Source organism: Ciona intestinalis, chromosome 1 (genome assembly GCF_000224145.3).
Source record: "Ciona intestinalis chromosome 1, KH, whole genome shotgun sequence".
Taxonomy (NCBI): Eukaryota; Metazoa; Chordata; class Ascidiacea; order Phlebobranchia; family Cionidae; genus Ciona; species Ciona intestinalis.
This window is the reverse complement of record NC_020166.2, coordinates 7,427,267-7,443,695: the sequence shown is the minus strand read 5'-3', so window position 1 is coordinate 7,443,695 and position 16,429 is coordinate 7,427,267. Positions and strand designations below refer to the sequence as shown.

Here is a 16,429-nt window from a genome sequence, read left to right as displayed (position 1 = left end):
CAATTGTTAACGCACTGAAAAATACAGATTAAATAAAAAACACATGTTTAGCAAGAACTTGCATGTATTATGTAATTTATATGCCTGCAACTTAGAAATGATTCTATTTTTTACTTGTTTACGGTCTGCATCATTTTACATTTACGTTGGTTTCTGAGTTTCGTCTAACTAGGGGAATCACCAGTTAAACATAGAAACGACATAAATGTTTGCCAATCCAAAATCGCACATAGTTATTTTATGGGTACTGCAGGTAAAAACATCGGCGCCTTGGCTAAGTGTTTGCCGCGCCTTCTTCTAAAGACCCATGGGTTAATATTTCAACTCACTACTGCTGTTATTGCGGGCGCATGTGTCTTTGGGATTGGGCAAGACCAAAGTTAGGAGGGCAAGACACTTACCGGCAATTCCGAAGGCGCCATGGCAATTACCCAAACCCAGTGGTCACTTATATGGATTGTCTTAATTATCATACATACAGAAAATACAATCACCACTTTTAGTTACAGAAATGGTAACTCGTAAGAGGGTACGGGGATGAAACAAAGATAATACATGGTTTCTTACCTCGCTTTCCATTCGAATCATAATTGATTAAACTCCGGGATAATCAATCAGAATAAAACATTTTAGGTATCTAAGAAATTTTATAGATATGTATAACTTACCAAAGGTATAAGTAACTGGTTTATACGGTCATCCAAGATCACGAATCAATGTGAACTTTTCTAATTATGTCACAATGGTGAACAAACAGCCTGCTATTCAATCCTTAAAGCCGACTAGTCAGATTTGCCACGTGATTGGCGCCATAAAACGCCTCTTCTATAAAGCCAACTATGCTTCAGTTCAGATGAAGTTGGTTCCACACCAGGTTAAAAATTGGAAGGCTTCAACAAGTCTTATAGGATGACTTGAGTCAAGTATTATTTCATTACATTAGTGTTATATTATGTTATAACCTATGGTTTTCACTGTGTCCATTCAATGCATAAGCTTTGGTGGGTTTAACATTTTCCAAATTGATTGCCCCTCCCCGCTTTTGGTTGATTGGCTCGCAGTTCTCGCTTACAAAACACTCGCCTTCCAATGCGTGGCAATTACACTATACGACTTGTATACGTTGATGGTTGGTTTAAGTTGGTTCTGCAGCCATAATATGGATTGTATTTCAAGAGTCTAAGATTAGTAATAATAAGTTTAAACTATTGTAAGTTATACCCAAATATTACCATTCAGTATTGTTATATTATTAAACTATTGTTATTATTAACATTGTGTCTGATGTTGAAACTTAATCTTACTTTATCTTTAACTCATTTCTTTCGCCCGACGGTTCTTTGTTACGTCATAATACAAGTCAATTGAATTTACGTCGCAATCGCTACTATCGCTTTGAATAACCTCGCATCATTATATCGCGTCGTTTTCGCTAATATTGTTACGTCATAGTTAGGTCATCGCTCCTCCACACTCGCTTTTATGACGTCACAATGCGGTTTGTTTTACGCATGCGTTTCGCAATTTTTTATGGGGCCCCATGCGCGTATTTAGGTCACTGTCAATGCGATTCTTAACAACCTGACGCGATTTTATAAAGGTCGATGCGGTGCGTATAACATTCGGGCGTTATTATTTTCTGTGGAAGATACGACGAAAGTATCCCGATTGGGATATGCGGAGCTGCTGTTGGTTTGACTCCTTGCCGTCAGACATATAATGGTGAAATTAGTAGAAACCCACTACCATTGGCTGGGGCTTGTCTTACCGTAGTAGCTTTCCACCAACGCCAGCCACATAAACTATGAAGGTATTTTGGTCCTGTTTTTATTTTACACAAGGCATTTCATTTAAAATTATGAACTTAAAAATATGAATTCAACATATTGAGTAGGTCATGCGTGTATCACGAAATTTGAGCTTACAACAAAAGTGAATGCTTAGTTTGTCTTACTTGTGCGCTGTGACTAATGTTTGTTTTTTTGCAGTTAAATATGTCAGTGCTTGAACTCTTCGTCAGTGCTTGTCGTCAGTGCTTGTCGTCAAACTCTTCGTCGTCCTCTTGGAGGCTATCGACGGGAATTCATATTTTATAACAGCAAAGCCGACCACTATTATAACACCAATACCGACCGCTACTACTAATAAACGTCGTAAAAAAACTGTTTTTTTAAATGAAATACATCTGAGGGGGAAATGGGAAAATAGATATATTATAAAAAAAGAAAAAAGTTTGTGTGTGACGTCACGACAGGGTAATTCCCCCCAAGGGAGCTTTCCAGAAGTTTGTCAGTGATTTGTTTATGATGAATAAAACTTTTACCGGAAAGTTATCTATTCTATCAAAAACGACATGCCAAAGTTACACGAAGCCATCACGGTGTGCCAAGTTGTACGAAATGAAACTCAAAACCAATACAATGGTTTCGTGTCGTATTATACCATGCGTTCATTTCATGGACGCTGCAAGTGATAAAACCAAAGAGATTAAAACCATCTCTTTGGATAAAACCAAACAAACAATATCTGGCATTTCGAAACAGTGGAATCATTTCTACCAAAAATACGAGCAGTTTATCGGCTTAACAGACGTTCAGAATGCACAAAATCAAGTGCAAAAGGTACGTTATGTATGCGGGAATAAAAACTACTTAATATAATTTGTTGCTTAATACCCCAATATCGATTTACTACAGCAAAGTATTTCACTCTAGTAGTGAAGAATCCTCCCCTATGTTATCTCATAAACACATAACATCCAACTACTAACTTATAACATTGTAACCACTAACCCCACTCCCTTCCCTAACTAATAACCATTAACTACCAACCTTTAACACTTCCCAACAACCTAATGTGCAACCTACTGGAGGATTTTTTACTAAAACCTAACTCAACTAATCAAAACACTTCTCCGTTATTAAACAAATGGAAATTAGCAACAAAGCAACTGATGAAAACATATATATATATATATATATATAGTAATTAATCACAATGTGTTTCCATCGTATCTATAATGACTAAACAAAAAATAATATTTTTTAGCGGGAAGAGCACTTTTTGCAAGCAAGAGCAGAAGAGAGAAGAGCAGTTCGTGAAGTTTTAGCAATTCGTGATCAGTTAAAACATGTGAGGGAAAGATTAAGCCACGTCAATTATTCCAATCCATTGTATCCACAACTGGCAAATGAACAACATGAGCTGGTTACAAAAGAAGAAGGGTGTGTTTAACTTTATGCCTTATCTGGATTATTATATATAATAGTTTAAAACTTACCTGATAAAAAGTGTACATTTTGAGACATGTAAAAAATTGTCCAAAAAAAATTTCGACATGTAAAAAATTAAAGTCTAAATGGTAATTTGTGCTATTTTGTTATAAATTCCTCAAACAGTATATGTTTGTTTCTAAATCCCTAAATTTTACTTCATATTATCTGTAGAATGAAACTGACACTGGAGAACGCAGAAGAGAATGAACGAGATTCCTTCCAAAAGTTATCTGCAGCGATGCGGAACAGTTACGAGAAAGAAAGAGCACGAGTGGAGCAAACAAAGAACTGGTCTCTGATTGGTTCAATCATAGGAACAATTCTTGGTACATTATCTCTGGTTTTGTTACATAACATATATAATATAAATAGTTTTATTTATCTCTTCAAAAATGATGGCAAAGGTTGTGTTATGTAAATAATGAAAAAATAAAAGGTCATTAACGGCAAAACAACAGTTGTTGAAACACGATATGAATTAAAAGTGTGAAAAATAAAGTCAATTAAAAATTATATATGTTGAGTGTTGCCCCTAATTGTTATATACAAGGACAAAGTGGTCCGAAAAGTCGCACACCATACAGATTTTTATAAAAATACAATTAAATTTAAACCTAATTAATCATACTTTTATCGTATTCTCAAATAGTGTTGTCATTATGTTTATTGAAATTGACTTCTGGGTTCTGATCCCCTGTACAACAGAGATTTTACGGCGCAACTATGTTAGCAAGCAACGCACCGAGCTTTCTAAAAAATGGTACAAGAGACTGCTATAATAGTTGCTAGAAAAAATTGCTATGGTAGTTGCTAGTAGGGATATCTTTCTGTTCTGCTTTCACACAAATCTTACCACACAGGTATGATTGGAGGAAGTTATATTAACAGAGTTCGAACGAATGATTTACGTCACATGATCGTTGAGCACGACCACAGCAAGGATATTCAAGAAGATATAGCTAAGGTTACAAATATTCTAATGAGTTTTTAACTCAATGTTTTTTTGAAATTTTTACCTTTTTGTTAAGAACAATTTTTTGAATGATTGACAAAAATGACTTAGTTTGAATGAAATAAAATACATTTGGCATAAATTAAATGTAATTGAGAAAACATTTAAAAACAAACTAATAATTGCATTTGTTTACTGTATGTTTTATGTACATGATATATTAAGGCTTTATTCAATGCATGCTGGTCTAAGGGTTCGTTACACGCTTGGTATCTTGTTTGTCCTGCTACTTAATAAATGAATGTAACTTGTTTTATCCTTGTGTGATGAGGCAACGACAGTCAATATAATTTGTGTGTACTGTTTCTTACACCTCATTCCCACGTACGAGTTTTAAGATTTGTGACTTTCTTTATCAGTTTCAATTTTATCTAAATATTTTAATTTTTTTAATGTATGACTGCCTATTTAGACAACCGAAAAGAAACAACGAGTTTTAATTAATTGTTGTTAAATGTCTATATGCCCACAATGGTACAGCAAATAAGTCTTGAACCGGTAACCACTTGTGTCTGGCCAGCTAACCACTGTGCTGGTTTTAAAGTAAAAAGTCTGAACAATAATGATATCTCTTATGTTTAGGTGCTGCCTTTTGTTCACGAAAGATATGAAGATATAAAGGATTCTGTATCTCAACTACAAGCATGTCTTGTTCGTGGTTTGCTGGATAACCCACCTGAGGAGAATGAAACAGAAGGCAACACAATGGTATGCATATGTTTTATTTTATGCAGATTTAAAATGTGGTGGAGCTTTACGTAAATTCAAGCAGTAAGAGCTTATGTTGAGTGAGTTATCAGAGCATGTACAAATAAGTTATAACTTATAGTCAAATGATACTAAACTAAGCAAATTGTCAACATTTAGTCAAACATTCCCAGCAGGGCCAATGGTTGGTGCCCCTACCTGTAGCCCAGAGTTACAATTTTTTGTAGCTCCTTGCTGCCACCGATGTGGGGTTATGTCATTGAGCAAAAATTTAACCGAAAATGCTCCAACCCAGTGGTGCCTTTTGGGTCTGTCTAGATTGTCAGCCATACCTTATAAAAAACAATCTGCATAAAATAATTACTCACAAAGTTACAAAGGTAGTATTTTATTTTTTTCTTATAAATTACATATGTAGTAATTTAGTAGGCAAAACAACTGTCATTGATCCGCCATGCGTGGATAGATAAGTTACATTCAATTTTTTCTGTTACAAATTCAACTTATTTTACACACTGACTAATTGCCCTCATCTTACACAGGTGTTCCGGCAGTTTGATGTTCAATTAAAGGAGTTAAAAGCTCTTTGCAACAGTATCAGTGTACGACTGCAACACCAGACTTCTCCTACTACAACTTCCACTACTGTTACTAAAACATTATCAGAACTTAACCAAAAACTTGAGCGTTTGGAAGAACTTTTAGGAAAGGAAACAAAATCTGAACATTTGGTCCAAAAGAGCAGTAATGATCAAGAGTCTAAGACTGAGATAACTCAAGCAAAAGTTGACAATCTACCTAATGCTGATTCTAGTCAATTTGGGTTGTCGAGTCCCGTCACTGCTGTTTTATGGGGGGCAATCATAACAGCTGTGTATTACATAATAACGGTGTAACAATCGCTATTGTTTTGCATGTGAACGTTTGTGTTTTAAGATTTCAACGGCAGAAAATTTGAACATTTCATTGCAAACAGTGCAGTGGTAGTCCTTCTGTAGTGAAGGTATTGCTGTACTTCCTTCATTCTGTGAAGTGCTGGCACAGTCAGCCTGAAAATTAATTCAATTTATTTTACAATGCCAAAATATCAATCGTCATTCGTCAACCATGTTATAATGTAAATATGTCGATAATAATAAGAAATTTTGTGTTGGTAAGATATAGTTAAAAATATTTGTAGTATTGTAATACAAATAATTTGTTTTAATGTTGAAAAAACATCCCATATAAATCAGTTTCTTTATTCAGACCTGAACCCTTTTACGTTTAGGTGTGTTGACTGTTATATTATTGCTGGTTAGAAAGATAGTATTTTAAACAACATACAATCACAAATTTTAATGCAAAGATACTACAACAAAGATTTTTAACATGTACAAAATTCTCACTAATGAAATTAAAGATAGTCGAATCTAGTTTGTTTAACCTGTAATTAGATCATGAGTTTGGGTCAAAAGAACGGAAAGTTGAAAAAGTAATTGGCCATTGAGAAAAAAAGGTAAGAACTCCCATTGTGAATACACCATAACTTGTAGTTACCTCTGTATTTTCTTCTCCAGTGCAAACAGCTTGATGGCGTAACCGCTCTGATACTGTAAGAGGAAGCTTCACATTACAGTTGGGGCATGTCCAGAATTCTCGCAAGTAATCCCCACCCATGTTCATGCCATCACTCAAGCAGTTATATGTCAGGAATGGAGATAACTGGATGCCTCCTTTAGAAGGGTGAGGCACAGCTTGGGATAATTTTACAGCAAAATTTCCGATTTCTGCAAGGTAAGAAATTGCGTGTTATGTGTTACATTATAAAAACGCATCAAATTTTCTGATGTAAGAAATGGACCTGTTATGCAATACAATATAAAAACTAATCAGAATCTGCGATTTCTGCAGGACAACAAATGTAAGTATTTTAACAATTTGGAAAAAACTTGGGCTCACCTTCATCACTGTACTCAGAATTGATGTTGGGTCCGACATAAAGTTTCTTTTTATCTGCAGCGGTTATTCTTCGTACTTTGTATTCAACTTTGGAATCGAGAAATTCAGGAAGTTTTATTCCAAGAAATTTTTGAAGGTTTCGAGTTGAACGAGTGGAACCCAAGCCTGGGAGAAAAAAAATGTGTTGTAACTGACTCAGATTCATAAACCTGGTTAAACTTGGGTGTCCCAACCAACTAACACATAAGAGTTCCAGGTTTTTGTGGGTTGACAGACCTTTATATTGGTTTTAGCTTAGTTGGGCAAGAATTTAATATACAATTTTTGTTTTTCTTTATTTTTCGTAGCAGTACTACTTTATTTGGGGGCCTTAGTGTGGCTTGACACTCGTTTTGGCGATGTCATTTGTGAAATTATTAAGTTACAATATAATTTTTAAACCTTCTTTCTTTGAAGCGTTAATTCTTAACTTTAAAAGTTGGTTCCAAGCAGTACGAAGTTGTAAACATGATGCGACAATGCCTTGACTTTGTGTGGCATCAGAGATGCAAATTTCAATCCATTCGTCAACAATTATCCTTTTACATCCGCCATCTGTGTCCAATGATTGTGAGAATAGAAGAAGAGTCTGAAGGGTAGGAACCTGGAGAAAACATTTTCTTTTAGTTTTTTTAAATAGTGTTCATAAGAGGCTAAAGTCTGGGCATTACAAAAAAATTGGCCTAAGAGATAGTTTAAAAAAAAAAAATTCTTTTACCTTTTCCACATTTTTAAATAATTTAATATATGGAGAACGATGCATAGGAAACAAAAGATTTGGTCTTGAGATTTTTTTCTTTTTAATCCCTTTAATTCAATAGAAGATGTATAATATCATGGGGTTATAATTTTATTAAAACAGGATTTACCAACATAGCAAGAAAAATCGTCCCATTAAAGTAATATGAACAACTAAAAATTCAGGACCAAATATTTATTCATGAAAACTTTGTAATTACCCTCATAGTGTTAACTAAATAAGGTTTGGTTGTTTCTAGCAGTGACACATATGACAAGAGCTGATGTTTGTGACTTAACAATCCCCTTTGTGATGATTTGCCCTCTGTGATGTCATCATCCTTACCAACAGGTTCAAGGATATCCGGGTGATTCGCGAAGTAACTGTTCGGGTGAAGAACAACAAAAAGTTTGTTCTTTGTGTGGAAAACCTGAAAAAAAAAATTTGTTAAAAAATTGATGTTAAAAAATGATCGTTAAAAAAAAGATTGTTTTTATTACCTATTTGTCTGTTAATATTAAATGTCATTCCAAATCAAGATTTAATGGTTTAAATGCTAATAACGACTTAGTTAATTACAAATATTTAATACATGTACATACTTGATCTGAATCTGCTGTGTAGGAATTACAATTATCAGGAAACGCTAGCTGGGGATAGAGACCAGAACATAGAATAACTTTCAACAAGATGACATCTTTAAGAGTAAAGTTACGCTCCTCACTGGATGCCTGGGTCAAATACAATACATTATTAAATTATACAAGCAGAATTATACAGTTAACCACAAATGTATCTTGGTCCTATAGGCGCCTAACCTGGGGTGGCAAGGTAGATATGCTCACCTTGGAATTTTCTGCATAAATTAGTTTTTCTGCATTTCTGCATAAATCTTAAAACATTAGAACCAATAAGTTAAATTTGTATCAGATTTGTATCCAATGCAAGTCCAAATATTCCAGTCTACCGTGCATTTTTCAAAGTTTGATGCATATGCTTAGTCTAATTACCATATGCACAGCATTAAACATCGGAAAGCTAAATTAAAACACAAGTGTCTTATGAACCGTAAACACTCATTATTTTAATACTTTTATTTAACTGTTATGTCAATCACCTACTTTATACAACTTGTTAAAGTTTTAAAAAATTTTAAATGTCAATCATATACCTTGTACAATTTATCGAGATCATGTCGGACTTTAAACTCTAGATCCTTCACGTTGGTCGTCAAGGAAACGGTTTCATCATCATCTGCATCGCTCGCATCATCGGTTGCTACGGCGACGTACTTATGATCGGTCATTTTCAAAACTTTACGTTTGCGAGATTCCGTCCTTTAAAAGTAAGTGTCATATGCATTTAAAGTAATTTCAAATGCCTAAATAATTTTAGGTATGCATAATATAACATAGCTTTTTTGTTTATCTCATTGAAAAAGAAAAGGAAAACAACAGCAAAATGATTGTCAAAAACACACAATATAAAAAGTAGTTGGAAAGAGCTTCATTAAAAAAGCGGGGCTTTTGCATCTATAATTCACATTAAAATCTGCTTCCATTTTTTTAGTTCAATGTAAAAAGCTAAATTAGAAAAAAACATTTATCAAGAACTTTAAACCAATTTCAATAAAATTATTTAGTCTTGCATTGTGACTTGTTGGTGGTCATTTAACTGAACAATGCTTTTTGCAGTAAGTATATAAATACAAACAACTATCATTTTAACTGGCCACATATATAGATTTTAAATATGTTTAGCTTTATGTCTAGTTGTCAAATTAAAACACTCTTTTCCATAATCCTGAATTCATGTAACGATCTTTACCTTTCTTCCTCTTTAAGCTGACGTAATCTTTTTCGATCTGCATGTCGTTGTTTACGTTTGTGACTCGTCTCCCCACCATGACTCGACTCTTTTTCACCCGACAACAAGGAATTACCCTGAGTCATATTGAAGAAATAAAAAAGATATTGTTTTTAATGAGATCCATTAATGTTTGTTTAAAAACATAAGAAAACAGAACATAGACAGAAAAATGAAATGCCATTGTTGCAGCCGCGTTTAACACTTCAAAATAAATACCTACTTGGCTAAAACTCGGATAAAACAAATTATAAAAAAAATGAACAACTTACTCGAAGTAAATCGGTGAACTGCCTCTTAATATTTGCCATTTCATAAAATCTTTGTTCCTCCAATCCCCGCCTTTTACACCAAGTACGACTTGATGCTTTGCCCTCAGCTTTAACCTGTAGATATTTAGGTTGATACATGTACCAAACTGCCCTTAATGTTTTCCGAAAAATTCCCAATACAAACTGTATATACTGTATCCCTTAAACTTACATAAACTGTTTTTAGCTACGATAAAATCTCTGTTTAAATTTCAAAAATACATTTATTTTAGATGACCATTATTTTGAAATGCACAAATGTTTATTAAGGTTATTACATGTGCCAAGATGGCTGGGTAAACCATCCCTAATAGTTGTACGCACATTTTATTCACACATTTTTTTTTTAATTTCTAAATATGTTTTGGTCATGATGATGACATAAAATGAAATCATGTTGTGCACAAAAAATATTTACTTGTTTTTTTTAAAACACTTTTGCCTATTATTCATTAAAATCAACTTGATTTTAGGTTACTCTTTTTGTTATTTTATAAAAAAAAGGTAAAAAATGTCTCAAACCTTAATCCATTCATCAAAGAGATTGAGTAAAGTTATAGGATCTCCGTGTGTGGATTCAATGGGTCGCCTCCTTGCCACCATCTCGGGGTTATTATATGCTGACCTTGTATAAGGGGATTGAACGCTGAGAACCGAAGCAACTGACATCACCGGCTCAATAACGTCAAATAAGCTTCCCATGATCAACATTTTGCCTGGAGATAACATTTGTTTTTAATCTTAAATGTAAAGTTACTTGATTTGTCCTCACATGGCCTTGCTTTATCCATGCAAACAACAGTTCTGTTAAAACACAGATGATCTGTTTTATTCTGTTTCCTCATGCCCAATTACCTATAGACAAGCAGAGTAACCACAGTGCCATAGGGCCCGACAAATTTTACCTAAGAAATTGCAGTTGTTTTCTTTGCAACAAGCCCCATTAAAGTTTGATTTTTATCATTTGATGAAAACTGTACAAAATTATACACTGTGGTGCAGTTTAATTGTTAGACACACTAGTTTACTTCCACACCTATTATTTCTATGTAACAGAAAAATAATTATTAGTTAAAACATGACATACACCTTCTGCCTATTAATGAGCTGTAATGTAATCTATTTAATAAAAATTAATATAAAGGTGAGTAAAGAAATACATTTAGAAAGCAAAAAATCTTCTGAAAACTTTTAAATTACCTATAGCGACATCTACTGGCAGCTGAGCTAACATTTCTCCGAGTGGAGAAATCTCTTCATCACGCCCCAACGCTTCCTGTTCTTTCAACCCGAGTATTGCATTGTTAAGAGCGCTCTCTGGTGGAGGTTCAATAAACGAGAATTTCCGCACATCATCGATTCCCATGCTCTTCATCTGGATAAAAACTTTTAAGTTACCAAAATTTAAGTAAAGGTATAAGAAACAAAGCTAAAGCTTTATTCTTTTTTTTTATTTATTTGTAATACATGGCTGGTTACTCAGACACACTAGAAGGGTTCAATGGGTTGGAGCAATTGTTGTTAAGTGCCTTTTGCCCCAACACGCAGGCCAACCACTGTGCACGTAGAATGTTGTGGTTATAGATTTTCATTAATAATTTCGACATTTACCTGCAGTATCAGAGAATCAAGTGGCACGCGTTGTATTTCAGGTACAGAATATTCAGCAAATGCTTCGTAATCTTCCTCAGAATAAAGACGGAAACAAACACCAGGTCCGGTACGTCCAGCACGACCTACATTTTTTCAAGAGTCATTACATAACCCATTCTTCTCTTTCTCAAATATAGGGTTTGAAAATCCATAATGTAACAATGTTTATTTTTCAAGCTTAAACATTTTTCCTGAAAAAAATCCTCATTTTTACCTTTTCTTTGTTCAGCGCTTGCCCTGCTAACCCAGAACTCCTGAAGTCGTTTCATTTTAAACTGAGCATCGAAGCTCATCTCCTTTACACGGCCAGAATCGGCAACGAAACGAACTCCGTCAACCGTGACAGAAGTTTCGGCAATGTTCGTTGATAAAATGCATTTTCTAACACCGTCTGGTGCTATATCAAACACCTGAAGTAGGATTATTTTTTTTCAATTACGATTAAACTTAACGCAACATATTTCAATGCAAACTCTTGTTTTAATAAAAAAATTTTTAAACATTTGTGTATCAAGTGACTTACACAGTTAAAATTGAAAAACTAATTTTTGGCCAAAAAAGTTGACATACTTTACATATACAATCTCAGTAATTTACATATTAATCGAATTACGTTAATATTATACAGTACACACTTTGTTTTGCTCTTCTATGGACAATGTACTATGAAGAGGAAGAATTATCCAGTTTTTTGTTTCCTCTGCATAAGCTTTGGCAGCTTCTTCTATTATTGTTATTTCCTATAACAACATAATGTTAAACATCAAAATACAGTTTTAGGCATTTATTTCAAACAAGACTAAAACATGAAATACATGAATTTATTGTATATACAGTATAACTGTATACGGTTACCTGCATTCCTGGAAGAAAAATCAACAAATCTCCTCGTTCTGATGACGGATACTTTTTATCAATCTTCTGTAAGATCCGGATATATGGCCGAGGATCTAATTTACTTGACTTGTTTCCTTTGTCCTCCTGGAAGCAGGGAATCAGTGATGAGTCATGCAGATTAATTTAAAGATACAATATTTATAACACTTTAATATAACTTTGACAATATAAAGTATTTTTCAGCAATTCAAATATAACAGAAAGGTTAGGGCCTGTAGTATTTTCTAAACTAACCATAGTAATATTGTAATTTTAACCACCATTAAAATTACAGTATTATCATGAATGTTCATGTAGTATACAACCAACAAAACGAAATTTTGAAAAATAATTACCATAGAAATAGGATGATATTGCACTTGAATAGGATAAAGTCGTCCAGGAACTTGAATGACGGGCGAGTCTTCAAAATATTTGCAAAATAACTCAAGGTTTATGGTTGCGGACATCAGCACGAGACGTAACTCTGTGTTTCCTGAAGAAATTAAATTTCTCAACAAACCAAGGAGAAGATCAGACTGCAAGTGACGCTCATGGATCTGCAAAAGGTTTTATACAGAATATTACTTTGAATGAAAGAATGCATTTTAGCCATATGAAAAGTATATGTACCTAATGATAAGTAGCGGTTCATATGATGTTAAGTAATGTTTTATATATAATTATAATTTCGTATAAAATTTACACATTGAATAATAAACAATGATAAAAGTTTAAGTAATAGATTGAGGATATAAAAAGCAACTGTGTATGGTGTAGCTGTGCATTGGAAAAAAAAACATGGCAGGTTTTAAATAAAAGATACTTTTTTTACAGCCATAGATGATTTGTCCGTAGAATTCAATGGCAAATTGACAATTGTTAAGATTGCTATATCACTTGTATGAATATACATTAAACCTTATTTAAGAATTACAATAACGCATAGTAAGAACCATGTATTACCTCATCTAATATTATAACACTATACTGAGCAAGGTTTCCATCTTGCTGCATTTGTCGCAGTAATAAACCTTCAGTTAGAAATAATATTCTCGTTGATGAAGTCTTTGTTCCTTCAAACCTGCGATAATATTTAATCTTAAGAAAAAAGTACAAAAAAACTATTTTTGGCACAGTTTCCAGAGTAATTTTTGTAACCAGTAAATAAATTTTAAAGTTTAATGCTGTGGCCAAACTTCATTATATAAATGTGTCCTTAATCAATACACTTGTTGTAATGGTTCAACCCAGTGGTTACCTATGGGTTGTTAAAACTATCAGCCATACAGAAAACCCAAACTATCACCTACACAACTATAAATATGGTAACTCAAACAAATATTTAAAGCCTAAAATTAGAAATATAAACAAGCTGTCAGTACTAACATATTACCGAATTTTGTACGCCACTTGTGAACCATACTGGTTCAATGTCTCAAATCCAACCCGTTTTGAAAGTGAGATTGCTGCTATTCTGCGTGGTTGTGTACAAGCTATATTGGTGAATCCAGATCTTAGTAAATACTGTGGAACTTGGGTTGATTTTCCGCACCCAGTGTCACCAGCCACTATAACAACCTATGGAAATATTAGTAAAACTTATTAAAGAAAATCTCATTTTTAAAGGTTGAGAATATAAAAATTGTTTTTATGAAGAAAATGTTGATTTTAAATTTTAAGATAACTTTTTTTTTTAGTTTTTCCTAGTATAAAACTGATTGGATTGCTCAATTTAAAAGCTATTTTTTTAGCAAATTATATATGTTATACAACTTTATTACCAATATCACATATGCAGTACCTGTGAGCTTTTTACAGCTTCTACAATTCTCTCTCTGTATTGAGCAATGGGAAGATTGGATTGTTCAGTTTTCAGTTTTTTTAACTTTTGAAAACTTTGTTTTTGACAGAAATCAAGATAATGTAAAATTCCTGAGTGGAATTCCTTGAGTCTGGTTGCTGTTAAACCATCGTCTACTTCACTGTATCTGTCTGTGGGTCTGGCAAAACATAAGTTGGGTGCAATGAAAACTTAATTGAGTAAAAAAGCAGCCATGAATAAAAAATATAAAAGGCCTAAAATTAGAAAACATGAGGTAGAAAAAAAAAACTAAAAAGTTTATCTAAAAAAAAACTTTGGAGGTCGTTTGAAAAAATACACTAAACATGTAAATAAGCATAAAACATGTTAAAGAAAACTAACCTTGTCGACTTTTTACTTTTGTGACGACGTTTCTCCAAAATTTCATCAAAATTTGCAACTTCACAATTTATTTTAAACCTGCAAAGCAAAAAAGTCGTTATAAATTTAGGTAATGATCAGATTATAAAAAATGAAATAGAAACTTATACAAATTAGGTTGGTTGCAAATAACAAGACAGATTTAAACATTTAAATAATCTAATTTGTATTCATTACTTACAGCAACATAATTTATAAATTTATGTGCAGGGTACACTAGTTAGGTATCGAAAATAATCAGCAAAATGAACTTTAAAAATAAAAACATAAAAAATAGATTGAGAATTCCTATTCAGCAACAATCTCTACCTTGTACTAAAACAACTTGGCAAACCCAACCTTTCACTACAATTGCTTGTGTTTGATTCAGTTGGTTGATTTGTAAGTCCATGTTTTGCCTGGTATTTTCGAAACCTTTTAAAAAACATCCAAAAATCTTCGTATTTTTTCGAACCATTGGGAATAGAACTTTCATTGTGAAAAAATATCTAAAAGAATATTTAAATGAAACGAATTAAAAGCACCACGACTTTTTTAGGTTGCTATCTATGAATTGTGTGGATATGAAATTAGTTTTTATTTAAAACGCCAAGGGTTTATCTATTTTTGTCAATAAAATTTAAATAAACTACTGCACAGGTAGAATGTTTGTGTAGCCTTTTCTTTATCAGGAACACATGGTTCATAGTAAACTGACTTTTATTAAAATGCTTTTGGTGCTTATATATTTGAAAGTTGTGACACAAACACATATCCTTTTAACCAAGTAGGAAAAAGCATGCATTGACTGGGTACAGACTATTTTACCAACACGTCCAAACGTATTCATGAGTTTACAATCATGACAATGTGTTAACACTTAATTTTATAGAAAAAACAATTCAACAAATTGTCACCTTATTCAGCTCTGATCTGTAAAATTCCCAGTTAAAGTCGTCCATGCTGTTGCATATAAGCAAAATGTTAAACTACTATACGGGAAAGTCCCTGGGAAAGCCCACGGCTCGGAAACACTGATATTCATTTCTATGAAGTTAAATGGAAAATGTAATGTGCAGCGATTTTGTAGTTTCTGCATAAACTTTAGAATAAAAGTTTATTTAGAATTCGTGGTCGGTCCTTATTTTGACGATTGGCATGTTTGGTTATAGTCCAGTTTTTTTTTGTAAAATCGTTTGTACACTACTGCTTAGATCAGTATAGAACTATAGATGTTGTTAGTTCGAAATAATTTCGATTCCAATACGACACACCTTTAACTTTATTCTATATTGATGTTGCAACATACTTGTCTAGGTCACATTATTTATTCAATACAGTTAAAGGGCATAACTACTAGCCATCATCAAACATTTGTGTGTCTTATTTTGCTGTGCTTTGACCTTCTTTAGCCTTGTACCTCATAAAAAATTCTTTAGCTTTTTACCTCATAAATTGTACTTATCATTGTAAATTCAAAGATCTCCTTTATTAACAAAATAATTTGAAATTGTTTGCTCTTATTTTCGGTGTAACTGGATCCAGAGCAAGAGGTGTACAAATACTTATTAGGCAGGACTAAAAAATTGAATGCTTTTTTGACAGTAATTAAGATTATATTTTATTATACTTCTATGAGAATGAAAAAAATAAAATTAAAAAACATTAAATAAAACAATAAATAAGTGAAACTGTGAATACTGATTTCTGATAAAATATGCAAACTTCACAATGAAACAGAGTATCATGTGATACAAAGAAACCGTAATGGCATACGCTGTTTTA

General features: G+C 33.1%; 3 protein-coding genes and 1 long non-coding RNA gene across 5 annotated transcripts in view; 2 read left to right on the top strand and 2 right to left on the bottom strand.

Moving 5' to 3' along the window:
• The window catches only part of LOC100181726 (vacuolar protein sorting-associated protein 53 homolog), a 4,727-nt gene extending 4,040 nt beyond the window's left edge, over positions 1-687 (bottom strand). Inside the window, exon 1 of the mRNA XM_009864153.3 lies at positions 669-687. The gene's annotated coding sequence lies outside the window, so the exon portion shown is untranslated. The remainder of the gene's footprint in view (positions 1-668) is intronic.
• A 242-nt stretch (positions 688-929) lies between these two features.
• LOC113474497 lies at positions 930-2,223 on the top strand. Its single transcript, XR_003396158.1, has 2 exons — positions 930-1,210; positions 1,989-2,223. It is a non-coding gene; the product is annotated as an uncharacterized LOC113474497 (long non-coding RNA).
• Positions 2,224-2,239: 16 nt separating this feature from the next.
• LOC100181003 (coiled-coil domain-containing protein 51-like) lies at positions 2,240-6,244 on the top strand. Its single transcript, XM_026834868.1, has 6 exons — positions 2,240-2,621; positions 3,049-3,224; positions 3,447-3,601; positions 4,136-4,239; positions 4,870-4,995; positions 5,538-6,244. Exons 1-6 carry the CDS (start codon positions 2,304-2,306, stop codon positions 5,889-5,891), a joined length of 1,233 nt encoding a protein of 410 aa, XP_026690669.1. The 5' UTR covers positions 2,240-2,303; the 3' UTR covers positions 5,892-6,244.
• LOC100178637 (probable ATP-dependent RNA helicase DHX34) lies at positions 5,842-16,392 on the bottom strand. 2 transcript variants are annotated; one of them, XM_009864152.3, is made up of 22 exons: positions 15,562-15,655; positions 14,975-15,153; positions 14,627-14,704; positions 14,225-14,423; positions 13,817-14,001; positions 13,387-13,504; positions 12,777-12,980; positions 12,400-12,525; positions 12,180-12,284; positions 11,759-11,954; positions 11,503-11,627; positions 11,092-11,266; positions 10,414-10,607; positions 9,853-9,966; positions 9,542-9,657; positions 8,886-9,051; positions 8,317-8,445; positions 7,935-8,144; positions 7,378-7,579; positions 6,937-7,101; positions 6,535-6,764; positions 5,842-6,044 (listed from the first exon to the last, which is right to left on the bottom strand). In XM_009864152.3, exons 1-22 carry the CDS (start codon positions 15,604-15,606, stop codon positions 5,898-5,900), a joined length of 3,408 nt encoding a protein of 1,135 aa, XP_009862454.1. In that variant the 5' UTR covers positions 15,607-15,655; the 3' UTR covers positions 5,842-5,897. The 2 variants fall into 2 exon arrangements, with proteins under 2 accessions (XP_009862454.1, XP_018668610.1); XM_018813065.2 differs by having other exon boundaries at positions 5,889-6,044; positions 15,005-15,153; positions 15,562-16,392.
• Between the last annotated feature and the right edge of the window lie 37 nt (positions 16,393-16,429).

Coding starts and splice junctions, on each gene's coding strand:
- LOC100181003 (XM_026834868.1), top strand. CDS start 2,304: ATGATGAATAAAACTTTTACCGGAAAGTTATCTATTCTATCAAAAACG. Junction 4,240..4,869: donor TTCAAGAAGATATAGCTAAG/GTTACAAATATT, acceptor TCTTATGTTTAG/GTGCTGCCTTTTGTTCACGA. Junction 4,996..5,537: donor AAACAGAAGGCAACACAATG/GTATGCATATGT, acceptor CATCTTACACAG/GTGTTCCGGCAGTTTGATGT.
- LOC100178637 (XM_009864152.3), bottom strand. CDS start 15,606: ATGGACGACTTTAACTGGGAATTTTACAGATCAGAGCTGAATAAG. Junction 12,981..13,386: donor GTGTTATAATATTAGATGAG/GTAATACATGGT, acceptor AACCTTTTGCAG/ATCCATGAGCGTCACTTGCA. Junction 12,526..12,776: donor AATATCATCCTATTTCTATG/GTAATTATTTTT, acceptor CCCTGCTTCCAG/GAGGACAAAGGAAACAAGTC.